General features: G+C 38.0%; 1 protein-coding gene across 2 annotated transcripts in view; it reads right to left on the reverse strand.

Moving 5' to 3' along the window:
- Window positions 1–509: 509 nt before the first annotated feature.
- LOC147684010 (fetuin-B-like) overlaps window positions 510–17850 on the reverse strand; it is a 49746-nt gene continuing 32405 nt past the window's right edge. Inside the window, exons 3-7 of one of the 2 annotated variants that reach the window (XM_086944356.1) lie at window positions 10290–10377; window positions 9825–9988; window positions 9144–9248; window positions 3646–3723; window positions 510–1200 (exon numbers count right to left, since the gene is read on the reverse strand). In XM_086944356.1, the coding sequence (XP_086800482.1) occupies window positions 559–1200; window positions 3646–3723; window positions 9144–9248; window positions 9825–9988; window positions 10290–10377 (1077 nt within the window). In that variant the 3' untranslated portion in view covers window positions 510–558. The remainder of the gene's footprint in view (window positions 1201–3645; window positions 3724–9143; window positions 9249–9824; window positions 9989–10289; window positions 10378–17850) is intronic. The other variant, XM_086944357.1, reaches the window with a different exon arrangement.

Consider the following 17850-nt stretch of genomic DNA (forward strand, 5'->3'; position numbering starts at 1 on the left):
AATGCATAAATGCAAACATATGGGAAGAAGCACCCCTAATAAACTGCCTAAGACAATTCGGGTAAAATATCAATAGTATGTATTGGGAAAGTTTTTGTCAAAAGGAATTAGACAAGTTGGGAATGGCGTTGTTTCATTCCTTTGAAGGAATATGGCAAAAGGAGGGGCGTAAAAAAGGGAACCCACATGATGTCAAGCATAGTTTGGAAAAGTTGAGGTTTATAGATGAATCATGCATTGACGAATCATTTTAATGTTAGTTTAGAGATATTCCATATAAAGTAGGTTAGAAAAAACTCTGACAAAGTACTCTTCTAATCATTATATAAATACCAGTGATTGGTTATCTAGTCCCTACGGCTTCTTACAAGCTTTTGCAGCTACATTGCTGGCCTGGAAATTTGTTTTTAGAAAGGAGGTCAAAAGGGAGAAAGGGCTCATAAAACACACGTGGCTAATTAAAAAATCCACACTGTATAAATCAAAAAGTTAGACATTGTGGTCCAGTCTTGTTAATTATAACTGTATTTATTCATGGTGCATTATTTCATGTGACTTTTACTTAGGCAGTGGCAATAAAGATGCAATGTGGGCTCTCGTATGCTTGGGCTCTGTTGGGCATCCTGGTGAATTTGAAGGGACCAAAGGGAAAGGCTGAGGCTCTGGATCCTTAAATGGATCTGGAACTGCAGGAGAACCAATGGGAGCACTAGGAGAGGGGTCAGGAATAGTTGGAACAGGAAAAACATCTGACTCATTCTCCATATAAATGAGCTGCACTGACCCAACAGGCCCTGTAGGTGAGGGAGGCATTGGCTTTGATCTAGAATGTTCTTCTGATGAGCTGCCGTGATGTTTGTGTCCACCATTGGGAGGACCACGCCCACGCCCATGCTCTTGCCCATGCCCTTTTCCGTGCCCTTTCCCATGCGCTCTTCCATGCTTTTCGCTATGCCTTTCTCCATGGTTATGCCCTTGTCCGTGAAGTTCACTATGCCTTTTTCCATCTTTGCACCTATGGCTGTGAGCTGGATGTTCCTCCTGATGGTTTCTGTCTTCTGAATGGGTATGGTTGTGCCCATGATGATGATGATGATGATCATGATGATGCTTATGGCCTGGCCCATGCTTATGACCATGTCTGTGACCATGCCTATGAGATCTACGCCCACATCCACGGTGCCGATGATGAGGATCGGGCTACGAAAAAAACAGGTAAAAAGCATGTTATACAAAATAAAGATTTTATTGTATGGTGTTTCTAGAAATCTGTGTTGGTCTTAGTGGAATTACATGTTTCATTTAAAAATCACCTTAAAAATCAAATAAATAATATGAACGCCTTCTCATGTATCAGGCATGCATTTATCATTTTTTGATTTTCTGCATCGGGTTCAGTGTGCTTCATGCACATCAGAGGATGTGATTATAAGCATGACACAGTCTGGTCTTAAATCATGGTATTGGGCTGTTTGACATTGCCATGATGAGCCTCTGTCAGGGTTCAAATGATGGTGGATGCTGAACTGATCTCTCAGTACTTTTCCATGCTTAGATTTATAGCATTGTTTATGTGAACTACCTATGATTGGGGGTCCCACTATACGAATATTACCTATGCAAGAAATAGTTGTACACTCGTTTATCCATTGCCTACAACATTTATTGCCCTAATGCTTGTGCCTTTGCATTTTGTCATACTATTTTGTGGTGTGCTTTATAAAGAACTCATGGTGTGTGATCCTGCAAGAGCTAATAGTGGATAGGTAAATATCCCCTCCTGTGGCATGTTTTGTTATTTCATGCCCCATTTAATGCTAGATGTTTGACCAACTTGTCACTCATTGGGTCTCTCCAGAACACCTTACAGATATAGAATTTATGTACAGAACATCAGTGGTTCAGCAATATAATTTGCTTGCCTCTCCCTCCTCCTCACAGTCTTTTTTTTAAAGCTTTCCCTTCTTCTGGGCCAAGGAGAGATGTAGCTTATGAGAAGCTGAGCGACAAATCCACAGTATAATATTCAAGCCTGTAAGATTGTGTGTTGGGCTTTAACAGAAAGACAGCTGAGACCTTGTTTTATTGAGAGTGCAACTTCTTTTGTGGTGTGGGTGGTGGTTTCATCTGATGGGACTGCCCTACGAGTTGGAATCTGTGTGGCTTCAGTTGCTTACATCAAACATTCTAGATGTTTTTGGATGACCATTTCTGGACCAGTGGGCTAAATGTCAATGATTTACATTAAACAGATGTCCGATGTGTTTGCGGGTTGTATGGTTCTCCACTTGTGATAAGGGGCGTAGCTTCTGTGGCTGAGGAGGGGGGTGCTTGGGGTGTCACACCCACCCTGATAAATGAATACTCTAGTAAATCGTTGGGTACAGATGCTTGCAGTCCGGTATGGTGAGGTCATTGTCTTATTTCACCTAGGATTTTTACATACACACACACACACACACACACACACACACACACACAAAAGCATACACACACTCTCTCTCTTTCTCCTCTCTCTTTTGCAGTTCTTAAAACTGTTGGTTATTTAATAACATATTGTCTTTTAGGTAACCCTAACAATCCGCACTGCTATCCCTTCCCACTGCCCCAAATGACTGTCTTGCTCTGTTTCTCAGATAATGTATTTTACCATGATATGCCAGCGTGATTGTTGGGAAATCTGAAGCTCACCCCCTACCCCAATCTTACTGACCAAGCTACGCCCCTGTTTCCTCTGTGTGCTATCTGCAGAAAACGCTCTAAACTTTGATGTTTAATGATATGTGGTTGTACTATGTCAAAGTTAAAAACTTGGGAGAGTGTTGATTACTTACCAACTGGGATGATCAAAAGATGTGTCCATTACTCATCGCTAATCTTATTTACATTGATCCCCACTCTACTTCCTCACAGTACTTAGTTCCCTCCCTCGCCATCTCGAGAGTGGACTCTGTTTTCGACCATTGTGATAGTGCACAGTTATTTCAAAAAAAGATTTTCAGGTACAAAGGCAGGTATTATGTCCCCAGTGAAAAGTGCAGGGGTTCGATTTCAGTTATATAGAAAGGGATAGTGTGTTTTCCTGGTTGTGAATGCGACTCAGGCACATCCTGTAAAGAATGTGACAAAGAACAGTATGGTTCAGTTTAATGAGGGTTAGCATTGAGTTAGGTAACCATTCCATCAAAACGATACACTGCAAGGAGCGTGTCGTTGATGTGTTGCAAAATGAGTGTGAATTTGGGGATACCTTACATTTGTTTACCTTGCTACATTGCTATTGCACTCTATAAATCCTCGTTTCATTAATTTAATTTAAATTCGTTACAGATCACAAAAATCTATATCATTGTACTCATGGGTCACACCACAAACGTATTGGTTCATGAAGGATGCATCACAATGACCACCTTATTATTAGGTCCCTAAGAAACAGTAATTGCAAGGGACAGGCCCTACAACATCATGGTGCACTTTGTTCGCCTCCCTCTCAAATTCCCATTTCATCCAGTGTGCTAAGTATATAGCTCGGTGCAGCTTGAAAGCCATGCAAAGGCAAACAAGAACTGATTTTACTTACAGAATTCAGCCCCATGCATTCTTACCCGGCTGCTGATATCAAATGTCTCAACATACACAACTTACCTTGGGATCATAGATCTCACAGGAGACAAACAGACCAGACTTAGGGGTAGGTGAGCTACCATCGCAAAACCCAACATGCTGAAAAAGAAAGAAAACATATTGTGTCAAGTTGTAAACTAATGATTCCATTGATTTACAGAAACTTTAATCTGGTTGCTGTGCTTCTGAAATGTTGTTATCATTGGATACGCTTGCTGTGCCTCTCAAATTAGGTGTAACACTCTAGAATGGGGCTGACCAAGGTCAACAAAGGCAGTACAGTGTCAGATTGCAAAGTCCTACTGGTGAAAATTGTGGCTCTGGATTTCATGGCAAGAATGAATGCTGATATTTTACCCAAGCCTTTTTTTGCTTTATTTAGTAGCAGCTAAGATTGAAAAGAAACAAATCTACAGTTCCCATCAGCCTTGAGAAACAAATCAACACCCAGCTGAGCCTAGCCTATCATTGGCTACGAGCAACATGTCTTCTTTTCTTCCTTTTCTTATGCTCCTTCATATTAAAAAAATTCTCTTGAGCATATTTAGACTTGTTTATTTAGTTGTGATATATAAGGTATATAAGGCATCGTGTTATTTCTCTCCTCCTGTGTTCTCTGTGTGGTACCCACACCGCTACTCTACATACTGAAGATCCTTGTTTGGGTTGGCAATGCGATTTCAACGGTCTGCTGTCTCTCCATGTTGAACCAGGGCCTTTACAAACATAGATACATATGTATATAAATCAAGTTGAAGCAAATACGGACTTCTTGTGGCCTTTCTCTAATGGGTTCCTGCAAATGTTGGATTTGAGATGGCCGTCCCGTTCGTGAGAAAGAGCCCACTGCCGCTGCGGGTCCCTGCTGATACCATCCGGTCTCAGCACGAGGGAATGAAGGATCTGGCGCTCTGCAGGGGAATGCCAGTGACGCTTCTTAGTGGCATCTACAAAGCGGGGCAGAGGTCCGCCCGAACTTTACTTTGACCCACTTGGGATTATTTTTGTTATTCACAGACATGGGAGCCCACCCACTGGGGATCACCAAGTAACGCACTACATACCCCATAAGGCCACAGCGATGGCCACGCCCATCGGGCAGGGATTTAATATTTGAACGAGTGCACGAACAAGAGGCTTTCATCTCTTTTTACAAGCAAGCCACTGACGAAGGGAACAGTCCTGAAACGTGTTTGGCGTTTGATCTTCAAAGCAGATTTCGGATTGAGACCCTGTTTGCACGTTGCCATTAAATCAAGTTGAAGCAAATACGGACTTCTTGTGGCCTTTCTCTAATGGGTTCCTGCAAATGTTGGATATATGTATGTATATATATATATATATATATATCACTTTATATATGTTCAGTATTGTATCGTTTTAATGTTTTATGAATGTAGAAGAATCCTCAGTCAATAGCTCACAATGTCAAACATGTCTCAAATGTCGGAAAAAACCTTCATATAGGGTAAAACAGGAAGCTCTAATCTACCTTCATTGCACAAAACCAGCTCATTGTTTCATCTTTGGACTCCAAGAGATCTATTCAAGAGTTTTCTATTAATATGGCTCAGCTGTCTCTTAGTAGAGAAAATGAAAAGTTTTCTCAGTTTTTTAAGAATGTGGTTGGCGAAGGTTGTTCGGCGAATTGACCAATTGCCGAATATCCAGTCACCAATTGCAATTGATGTGGTAAATAATTTTGATGATGGTAACTATGACACCGACGATGGTAATAACATTAATAAATCATTCACCTTAGACCCTGATTGGTTTGGTATTTCAGAGAAAAACAGAAATCTCCCATGTCTAACCCCACAGCTATCCATCCTCCAAATCTTATAGAATGGGTCAGTATATATCAAGTAGTCTTAGATTGGCTTTGGCTAACCAAATTCGCTCCAGGTAATACCATGGCTACACCAGAATGTTGGTGCAGACCCTAAAATTGGACTGATCTGGCTTGGTCTAATTGTCAAGTTAAGCTGTAAGATGTAACTGGCCGTCTATCAAAGATTTTGGATATTGCAAAAGATGCATGGCTAAGTGGCACAATATATCCTGATGAATTATGAAATTGGACTCAAAGGGTAATATGCCTTTCTGACAACCCCAAAGTTTCAATTGCTTATGAAAGCTGAAAAGTTTAAAAATGACTATATATAACAAGTTATGGGGGCCAACAAGGAAAATCATCACTCAAAAGAACGTTATTTGGTGACTCTTTTATTAAATAGTAAAGCAAGTATTTGACAACATTTTCCCATCTGGATAAAGCTCGGTTTTTGCTCAAGATAGTGTTCAGCCACTGTGTTATTGGGAGGACCGACATTAGTCACTTTGCTTCAACTTGAATGCTGACACCATAGGTTCTGCTTTTTCAAATCAGGACTTTAAAACTCAATTATTTCCACAAACAGGAAACAGACGCTCTAGGCACATAGGTTCTGATAAAAGGGTTTGTTTGGCAACTTGCTTTTCAGGCTAGCAATACGTAAACTTAGATCATTGGGTTTTAGCCACAGTTCAGTTTTATATTATGGAACTTCATTCAGAGCCTTTTCAAAATGTCCTCCCTGAGGCTCTCCATTTTTCAGAGGATCTCAGCAATTAGGTCTCCTGAGAAATAGATTATCTAGGGCCATATGTATGAAACTTTGGATTTGCGATTCTCAAATAGCGTTTGTTTGCGAATCGCTATTTGAGAATCGCAAAACGCTATGTATGTAAGATTTGCAAATAATTTTGCGAATCCTACATATTCCTTAATTGCGAATTCCAAATTGTGATTTGCAATTAAGGAATACCTCTCCATTCATTTCGATGGGCCTAGAGGTCCATAGGAATGAATAGGAAGACATTCTCAATTTACTATTCTCAATTAGAGAATTGCAAATTGAGAATGCAATTTCAAGGGTGCCAGGGTGTCAAAAGGACACCCTGTTGCATCCCTGAATTGTGCATGTGTGCACATGTGGCACACATACATGCCCTAAGGGCATGTATGTGCGCCACATGGCACTTTGAAAAATGTAAAAAAGTGAATTTTTCAGAGAAATCGCTAAGTACCTCCAACTTGAAGTTGGTGGTAATTTGCGATTCCTTAATGCCAAATTGCACTTTTTCTGTGCTTCTTACATTGCATTTAAGGAATAGCAATTTGCGATTCCTTAAATGCAATCGCAAAATAAGGAATCGCAAATTTTGCGAGGCAATTTTTCTTTCATACATACCACCGAGCCAAATTGCGATTGCAAATTGGAATGATACATATGGCCCCTAATCATTAAAGATGAGATTCAGCAAACTTTCCTTCATCGCTGAGGTTTTCCCAGCAATATCTTTCTAGTTCTGAAAAATATGCCAACTATGATAAACCTGAACAATTCAAAAGCTTTGTAGTGAACCATTATTTCTAGATGGAAACAATTTTCCTTCTCAGAGATTCTCTTTTAAAGGGAGATTGGATGGATTGTCTAGAGAGACCTCAAAGATGTATTTCTGATGGTTCCTATTCACAAAGATTTAAGAAAGTACCTGCAGTTTCAATGGGACAATCAGGTTTATTACTTCAGTTGTTTCCCTTTTTGCCTGTGGTCAGCACTTTACTTTTACAGTCCAAGATATAAGACAAATAGTTTACCTAAACAACACTATGTTCATTTGAAAAAACAGTTCTCTATTCATCAAGACCTCTTAATAACCACCCATTTATTACAAAGTTTAGGCTTTGTAAAAAACTGTGAAAAGTTCAATCTCATTTCCTCAGCAAACAAAATATTTTTGGGGTATTCTAATAGACTAGCAAAAGTCTATTCTTCAATTACCACAGTTCATATTATGAACAATTCCACACGAAATAAAGTCAATTATCTGCAAAACACTGAATTCCCTCATATCTTTGGCTCCTCGGATATCAGGTATTTTGGACTCCTCCGTTCACACAGTTTTCCAGGACCTCTCCATTATCAAGCAATGCAATGCCTAAAAATGTAACATTTTCAAAACAGATACTATTCCCCAAGATCACGAAACCCTAGTAGTCGCGATCCGAATTTTGGTGGGTCATGAAAGTCTAAGGAATAAATAAAGATGCCTTTACATTTTGTATTTATCTTGTCACATTTGCTGCCATTAAAAGAAAATAGAAAAATAAAGTGAATTATGTGACAATTTTCACCGGGGTAGAGGAAGTGTTAAAGGAAAGGCAGCAGCAATTCGCAAAAGGTTAGAGATACCTTTTATGAATGCTAAAAAAAGTTTGCTGGAGAGCAGTTATTGGTCCAGGTCACCACTACCAACTTTCAAAAAATCTTTAAGAAGAAAAGTACATTTTTTGTTTAAAATGCAGTCACATTTCAATTAAGTAAACCGCATTAAAAAAAAGTTTACTTACTTGAAAGCGATTCCATACATGGTTGTAGGTTGACCCTAGCTGACCATCCATGTGACAGCTATTAATTAGAGTATTTCGCTATTTGCGACTTACCTCAGTAATATTCGGTGGGTGGAGGTACGACCCACTCTGATTCAGAGATGCTGTAGGCATCCTTTCCAAATACTGAAGCCGTATACAATGTTTCAAAGTTTTGAAATTGAAATCAAGTCACAAAACATTTAAATATCATCAATTTGTTCATCGGGTTGGAATGCATTACCTTGAAATTTTTTTTTTTATTTAAAGCAAATATTTGCTTTTAGGCATAGCTCGATTTCCTGTAAGGAAAATGGGCTGCATTTTAAAAAGAAATGTTTACTTTATTGGAAGGTAATCACAGATATGGTGGCCTGCTGACTCTAGCAGGCAACTATCTCGGTGATGGCCACCAATTAAAGTGAATCTCAGTTTGCAAAATACCTCATTAATAACCATGACTAAGGTCATACTGTGAATCACTCCCAATCGAAATTTAGCAAACTGAACTATTTGAGCCCAAGCCAGTTCATTACATTATTTACTAGTCCAACTTTACTGGTCACAGATTGCAACTCAATTTATGCATTTAGTACATTGGGTCTTAGATTTGCAGTGATGATTATGAAGGTATATAAAGTGGTCAATTACTTAGTTGGATGCATTGGTGTTCAAAGTAGGTTAATGTGAAATCGTAATACTGCCAGATAACTTGTGTAACATCAACTATTTTGCAAGTTCAATACATTGTTAAAGTTTGCATTTCTTTCCATTATGCCTGTGGCGAATATGCAGTGTTTGATTTTTTTCAGTGAAATGTGTTCTAAAAAGTAATTGAATGAGTCAGTTTGATTGTTTTCCTCTCGTGCAATCCCTACGTATTCTGACTCTTGCTCCTGCAATTAAAATAAATACACATTTTACAAAATGTCATGAAATAGGGCTGTCTTCCAAATAATTTGAAAACGTTTATTGTAGTGAATGTTTAAAGGTTCGTAAAACATTTTTCTTTCTATCACATTTAATTTTAGAACATGAAACATTGCTGCTTCTTAACAGCGTTTGTGGAGGTTAGACACAAATATGTTTTTAAGTGTGTACTTACTGCTTTGTCATCTTCTAGGACCTCACAATCGGAAGTATTTTCTACTAATCTGGAGCAATTGGTCTCTCTAATACTGAATTCCACAAAATATGATGCATACACCCACTGAAAGGTTAAATATGCCATTATGAAAAATATGCAAGCAAATGTGAATATTTATTATACATGCACATAAAAGTTATTATTAACACTAGTCTTAACATCAGATATTCTCTGTAATGCATAAAATAATGCTATGCGTTTTCTAAAGCATGAGCTGTTGAAATAAGAGGTGTCATATATATTACTTTAAATTCATGATTACACGCAAATCATAACCATTAGAATAGATGCAGATGCTATTTCAGTGATAGCTAAGGATTGATTGTAGTTTCATGCATAATTGATGATTTTTTTGGTAATGAATGTCAACTTTAACACTACCCAATTTACATGGAACATGATTGTTAGCTTACCATTGATACACCTTCTATCCTAATCTAATGCAAGCAATTTTAAATGTCCTTAATATGTAAAAACCTTTAAACATTTGTCCATCCCAGTTTTCGAAGGTACGTGTATGATGTATACAATTTAATTGAACTTCTATCAATAACAATACAACCTCAGACGTTCAGCAACTACATCAGACAACTTCACAAGTTACTTTTCGAGTCTTGCTAGTGGGCAGTTGATAGTTACCTGCATCGATGCCCTTTCAACCTTATCAAGCATGAAATAGTTGGTATTGTTACTTTCCTTGTTGTATTGTTCAACAAGTGCTTCTGCTTTCTGTACATATTCTGGTGTAATTTGATCTAAACGTAGACATTCTGGGCACACATCACCAATCAAGTGTGGTGGAACTGTGAATGCAAAGAAATGATTACTTTCTTCCACACACTGATATTGTTATGCTATGTTATAATGAGATGCACTAAATTATGTATGCATATTTGCTATAAAAATCAGACTGTGCTCAAAGATGACCAGGCAATCGCTTGGCAACAAATCTAATGTACATAAGGAACATTAATCTTGTAATTCATTTCTTTAGCATATAATGCTATTTAATTTAATATTTGTAGTCACTCTATTCCCCACTTAGTCTTTGCGCGTTAAAGCCTTACTCATGCATGATTATGATTTATTGAAGTGATACTTTACCTGTGCTGAGGGTACAATTGTAACTGTAAAGTTTCACTTTCCTCCAGGGCAAATTGAGATATAGCACAGCTTTGCACTGTCCAAATACCTAGGGCAGAAACAGGTCACATTACGCATGGAATAGCATTAATTTGCTATGTTACATATGTGGCCAAAATGCCCTATTTTCACCTGACATTGTTTTATCATGCCATTTTTAGAATGTTACAATCTATATATTCAGCAATGAACCCTGTGTATCTTGTATTTAAAGTACTCCATTTGCCATTAGGACTCTAGTCTGGAACACAGTGCAAAGCAAGCCCATTGCCAACATGTGAGTCAGTGACAGAATAACTTCGGTATAAAATGAGTGGTGAGCACTCTGAAAAGTTAGTTCTAGAAACCTTTTAAAGACCTTGCAAAACCATCATAATTTGTGAATTAGGCTAATAATAAAAATAAAAACCAAATGTCTCATTACGATGAGACTTGGAAAGCTTCCGACCTGTGGTGGGAGATTTTCCAAGTCTTCATGGTGGGTTTCACTTCCGACTACTGCTTTACAATGCAGGCAGTTGAAAGTGGCACGGCAAGTCATTCCAGCTGGATTCCGACGGGCTCCTTGAGCCCGTCGGCCAGTCAGAGGCCTCACTGAAATACCTAAGTACGGTGTTACTGTCATCAGTATTACGATGTCGGTTTCCGACAGGCTTTCCATGTCGGGCTTTTTGACATGGAAAGCCTGTCAGAAATCGATTTTGGGGCCACTAGCAGGTTTCCCTTCTCCCTGCCGCCTCCGGTTGTGGGCTGAGGGAGCACCAATGATGTCCCACTTTTAATCCCTTCACAGTGTGGCAGGCACCGTATGGTGCCTGCCATACGATGCAGGGATTAACACGAAACTCCTATTTCTCAATGCGAGCTTGTGCTATGGCCGGTTTACAGCCACAGCACAAGCTCCCATAGAGAAATGGGAGTATGTGACCGCACCATGTGAGGTCGCATTGTAATAGCAGTGTTGGGAGGATGAAAGTCCGCCCCACATCATAATCAGGCCCCATATGTTGCTTTACTTCAGAAAGGAATGGGATATTCAGATTATTGTGTCTGACATTAATAATCATGGGGAGTTTGATGAATGGATTAATAAGCTGTCCTAGTGGGAAAAAACAGCCCCTTCACAAAGAGGCGATAGCTCATTGGTGTAGATCAAAGCTAATTTGTATTTTTGGTTATGTTTTTCTGTTAAGCAGTGCACAGAGGGCGAATGTCACAAATATTGAATCCAGAATATCGTTGAATGAATATCATGGCAAAAATATGGTCACTACCAAAATATTGTGGAAAAGAATACCAATGGTAAGAATATCGGGTTTTTTGTACACAATATTTTTAAAAACAGTGTTCTATTTAACATTGTTTACTTTAATATCATAGTAATAAATATTGTTTAAATGAATGTAATATATTTTAGTTGCTTATTTATTTTAGTTGTTAGTTTTTAGTATGATTCTCAATTTTTCTAACTATCATTTGTAATTTTAAACGTGTCATTTTTGTTTTTAATTTAGTTAGTCATTTATAATGTAGTAGGAGGTTGTTGGATTTCTAAAGGAATCGAGTGGGAAGTTAAATAAACTATAATTATTGATGTTGAATATCACTTTACTTTAAATTGTACATACAATATGTAATTTGTTATTAATTATGTTAACTGTTTATTGTTATTTTATTTATTTACATTTATTTTGTTAATTTTGTTATATTTTTATGTATTATAATTTAATTAGTAATATATATTTTAGAAGCTGGTTGTTGGCATTGTTGTCAAATAGGATGGGAAGATATTTAAATTGAAATTGTTTATTTAATTGTTTGTTAGATTATTTTATTTTTAATTGACAATGAATTAGGTAAATCATAATTGATTTGCATTATGTCAGTTTTTAATTTTATGCCACATATGTATTAATGTTTAGTTATATATCTTTAATAATATTCATTTTTTTACATTGAAGTTATTGTTTTTCATATAATATCTTGTTTCTTTAAAAATTATTTGTTTTAATAATTGTATTTTGTCAGGTGTTGAAATGTTTTAACAAAAGAATTGCGAATCAGAATGGTATATGTAACTGCTGATCCTTAGACTGGAGTGGGAAAAGTACATCTAACCTCACAAAAGTCGACCACTTTTACTCCTGCTGCTTAGACAGGAGTCGAAATAGGACATCTAACCTCTCCAATTCCAACACTTTTCTTCCTGTTGCTTGCACTAGACTGGAAATACTAAATCTATCCACTCCGAATTCCAAAACCTTACCTACTGTTACTTAGACTGTAGTGGGACTAGTAAATATAATTCATCCAAGGTCTAACTCCTGGCCTGATGTTGTTTAGACTGAAGTGGAAAGATTAAATCTAACCTGTCCGAAGTCTAACACTTTACTTACTATTGCTTACATTGGAGTAGGAATAGTAAATATAACCCCGCCGAAGTCCAACACCTTCCTTACTGTTGCTTATATTTGAGTGACAATAGTAAATCTAACCCCTTCAAAGTCCAACACCTTCCCTACAGTTGCTTAGTTTGGAGTAGGTATAGTAAATATAAGCCCTCCGAATAGCATCACTTGCCTTAATGATGCTTACACTGGAATGGAAAATAAGTACTTCGAAATTCAACATTTTCCTGGTTTTGTGTACTTTGGAGTGCTATCAGTAAATGTAATGCATGCAAGGTGTGACCATTTTTCTCATTTTTTAATATTGGAGGTATATTAATTATGTTTTCTATTGTTTGATTTTACGTTTCATTTTTTTCAATATTCTGTCTTTTAAATATTCATATTATTTTAAAAAATATTCTTCATTTGAAATGATTTTATATAATAATTTCATTAGTTTACTGATTTGTTATATATTTTTACTATATGTTACTACGTTATGTTTTTTTGTGATTTTTTTACTGCTAAGTTTATTTTTGTAATTTTTAATTATTTTAATATTTTTGTTTAAATATATATAGATTTATATATTCAATTTAACATATGAAATAAAATGATTGAAAATGATCATTTTATAATTCAATTAGGTTAGATATTGTCTATTTTTCTTTGTTATATATGTTTGTTAATTTTCACTTGCAATACTTTTAATATTTTAAATTCAATGTATTTAAAGAATTGTCTATTTAGTAGAGATATATTGTTAAATAATCTCTCTCGCTCTCTCTATGTGAAAATATATCAAAATATATTTACATCTATATCTATATCTATATCTATATCTATATATATAGCAAAACAAAACCCTTTCAGGCATAGAGTGATGCATAAATTATGCAAAAAAGAAGGAGAGAACTCTGGGTAGTTCTCAGGTTTAGGTGGAAAGCAGCTCCTGTTAGAGCACTCTCAACACCAGCAATACTCTAGATATGCTCACCTCAAATGTCTGTTTTTCTAGCAAAGTCTTTAAGCATAGGATTAGCACAGTGCCATCCACACCAAGATAGAAATGGACAAAGTCTTTTGCCATTTCTGCAGCAAAGTCTTTAAGCATAGGACTAGCACAGTGCTGTCTTTGCCGAGCTGTAAAATGACAAACGCCATTTATCACACCAGGCAGAGTATTACAGCTTTGAATTGGTAAAATACTAACTCAAGCCAACCTGAAATGAGTTAAAGCAACCCCTGACACAGTGTTTTGCTCTAATTAGAGCTCTTCAGAGAGGTATAGCTTTTTCCAGACACAAGGGAGCACACAGTATAAGCCAAAACAAAACCCTTTCAGGCATAGAGCGACGCATAAATTATGCAGACATTTGAGGTGAGCATATCTAGAGTGTCGCTGGTGGTGAGAGTGCTCTAACAGGAGCTGCTTTCCACCTAAACTTGAGAACTATCCAGAGTTCTCTCCTTCTTTTTTGCATATATATATATATTTTGTTTGAAGCGCAACTGTACCACGGAAAGGAGCTATACAGTTGCTAAAAACGAAGCATTGGATCGCTTCAAAGATAGAGGGTATAGGAAAGGCGATCTGAAAATTGCTGAAGAGAAGGTACAGGCAATTGAGAGGAAAACATTGTTGACCTCCAGAAATAAAACAAGGAGAACCAATGACAATACTGTACGAATGATCACCATGTACAATGATAAATCTGCCCAAATAATTCAAATATTTAAAAAGAATTGGCATATCCTCCAAACTGATAATGTGCTTAAAAATCATATCCCAGAGCGTCCTCCCATCACGTACAAAAGGTGCCCTTCCATTGGAGACCATTTAATACACAGCCATTTTGCTAATCCCAATATAACTCACAACAAATTAGGGATAAATGGCTTTTTTCCATGCCGGAAATGTAAAGCTTGTAAATTTAGTGGAAAAGTCACCATTTTGAAGGCAGACTAGGGGATCCTAGGCCAATAAAAACAATCAAACAATTCTTCAACTGCAACTCTGAATACACCATCTACTGTCTCACCTGCCCGTGTATTAAAAGATACATAGGTAGTACTAAGAACCCCACAAAAAAACGAATATTAGAACATATGCGGGCCATTTCAAACAAAGACCCAACCTACCCCGTCGCAAGACATTTTGAAATACACCATCAAAGCAACAGGGATCTGTTACAGTTCTATTGCATTGACGGGGTGGAAAAACATGAAAGGGGTGGAGATAGGTTGAAGAAACTGAGAGCCATGGAATCCCGCTACATCATTGAGCTACAAAGCATGAGTCCGGCTGGACTCAACAATGATGAAGAGCTTTGGACACATCTGGAATAAGCAGTAGAGATGTAGATATCTATAGAAAGAGTAACAGCATTCTCCAATTCCTCCCTTTTCCCCTTGTTCCTGGTAAACTAACTGCCCAAAATGAGAATAGAATCTTCTAGTAAGAAAATAAGGAGCAGTTAAAACCAACTAGCCACAAGTCAAAAGCCCATTCAGGGCACAATTTTGAACCCACAGTTAAGTTTTTATAATGAAACTTGTAATTAAAAATGAACTTAATGTACATACTTGTTTTTTCCCACTGTGGTCTACAAAAAGAGGCGACATATATTGAAATTGATGAATTTTTTGCACAAATATATGTTTGAAATGAATTATTCTCTGTTGCACAATTATAGTTTACTGTTTATTACTTTTTGCACAAGCATGCTAAAATGAAATTACTCACGATTTTGGTATGATAAAATTAACCCATTACAAGATGGCCGCCTTGTAAAGTACACCATTGAGGTTGGTGGAAAGTCCATTTTTTGTTTCCATGAATATGACGACATGTGAAGGGTTTAAAATGGTTGTTTTTTACATATGTAATCGACATAGCAAAAGTCGCGAGGCGAAACGCGTCTGTCGATAGGGGGGAGAAGGCTAAGCACCGAATAAAGCATCTTTGGTTTTGAAATACAACTCTGTGTGTGCCTTTCAATTGCGAGCTGAAGGGGAGTGCCTGCTGTTCTAAGAATATATATATATATATATATATATATATATATATATATATATATATTCACTGAAAAAAACATAGGTTTTAGCCACGTTATAGTTAGGAATTAGCAAAAAAAAAAACATAGGTTTCACACATGTTATAGTTATCTGGACATTTCACTCTTACAAAACCATTCAAAATTCCCCCATTATAGTTAGTTCAGCTAACTATAACTCGCGTGCCCGCAATCCATTGCTGATGACGTCACATATTACATCACTCATGACATGGTCAGTGTAGTAAACTACTTCTCTGTGGTGCTCTACTGGTTAGAATGTTCATGACAACATAGAATGCCTGGGGTGACTCTCTGGCTCATAACGTCAGTTGATCTACTCAGGCTGAGCTGCTTAGAGCTGGCTCCTGGTGGGGTTATATCTTTACTTCTTATCTTCTACTATCAACTGTTCTAGAAGGAATCTACATTAAAGGATTTAACTACTTACAGTGTTGGACTCATCTTCTTCCTTTACCACAACTTGGCGACGATTTTTAAACTGGCTGAACCTACGTGAGTACTGAGAAGAAAGGCTACCTAAGGATCCAGAGAACCATAAGAACCAAAGAAGCAACTTGTCTTGAAACTTAAAGAAACTTAAAGGTAACGCCCTGGTTAACCCCACCAGTGTCCCTTTCTACCTGGACAGCCTGCATCTAGGGCGTTTGTGGTTCCATTATCCAAGATTCTGCTGTCATCAGGTGAATGTTGTGAGGGTTAATGCAACATACTTTAACCTGTGTGGGAATTGTCTTAGCCCATCAACAAGTCTTCTGAAGTAAGTGTCTATTACAGTGATCAATCGCCTGTGCCTAAAGAGACTTTTCCACAAACTCTGTCTACCCTTCCTGTGTGTTGAAACCGGCGTTTCCTTGTGAGGCATTTTCCCACTGTCTGCAAGTCTCCTACAGAGAACAAGCTTCATCAGCCACGCTTCAGCACTCAGCGACGCTTCAGCACTCTTCGAATTTCCCGTTTTTGCACACTCTCCAAGTCAGACGCTGTTCATTGGCCTGTAGGTCGAATTTGGCACCTTTTAAGGAGGGTTTTCAGCGTTGAAAAGCACTCTGGAGAGAGCAGTTAGACGGTAATGTTGGCAAGCTTTTGTACACAATTGGTAAAGTGCTGTTCAGTGTCTTGGGGTACTTTGCACGCTGTCGCAGTGTCTTGTTGTATTGGTGGTGGCACCTTTGGCAAGTTAATGCACACGCATGTGGATGTTGGGACTGAAGCTGCGCTTTCGTGGTGTGTGATTTTCTTTAATTTTCTCAGTTGGACGTTAAACATGTTGCCTCTGCTATTTGGCAGTTTAACCGCTGGCTTTCAAACAGCCCACGATCATTCACCACGCGCATTCACGCGCCACGCGCAGCCTTACCTCTTCATGGATTCTTCCAATCGTTCTTCTGTGACGTCTGTCCTCTCTGCCTGTTCTTTACTGCTGTGGACGCTTTGGTGCACGCTTCAGCAGAGAGCCACCCTGCACAACGTCAGGGTTACGTGCCGCCATCTTGTGTTGAATTTTACGGTCCTTGCCAATGTTGTTGTCAATAAAGTTTCGTGGACATTTATTCCCGGCTCGTTTCCGATCAGCTGTTTCACTACATGGCAATCTCCAAGAGTTAATCGCTGGTGCGGCAGGTCAACTACAGTACGTGATGGTGAGGTAACAAACTTTCGACTCGTGAACTGATCCGAGATCCAGGAGGATCTTTTGAATCTTATGTCTCTTCGTTCTTAAAGCGCTGCTCACCATTTGCTCATGGAAGGAACTCCATTTCTTTATTGTCCGATGGCAACAGCGTGAAGTCTTGTGTGGGTTTGGGGAGGAAGGTTTATATCTGTCTGCAATGCCTACTTTTTATTTCGTTTTGTGTGTAAGGGGTGGGGGCACCGATTGAGAGGAAGTTTGTGAGGAGTTTTTCACTTTCACTGTTTTTACAATGCCTCCTTTCATTTCGTATGTGAGCTTGGTGTGGGGAGCTTTACACTTTTACTGTAATTACAATGCCTGCTGTCATTTCGTTTGTGAGTTTGGCGTGGGGCACTTTGTTTTGTTGTTGACACTTGTGA

This window comes from Lissotriton vulgaris, chromosome 11, assembly GCF_964263255.1.
Source record: "Lissotriton vulgaris chromosome 11, aLisVul1.2, whole genome shotgun sequence".
NCBI classification, from domain to species: domain Eukaryota; kingdom Metazoa; phylum Chordata; class Amphibia; order Caudata; family Salamandridae; genus Lissotriton; species Lissotriton vulgaris.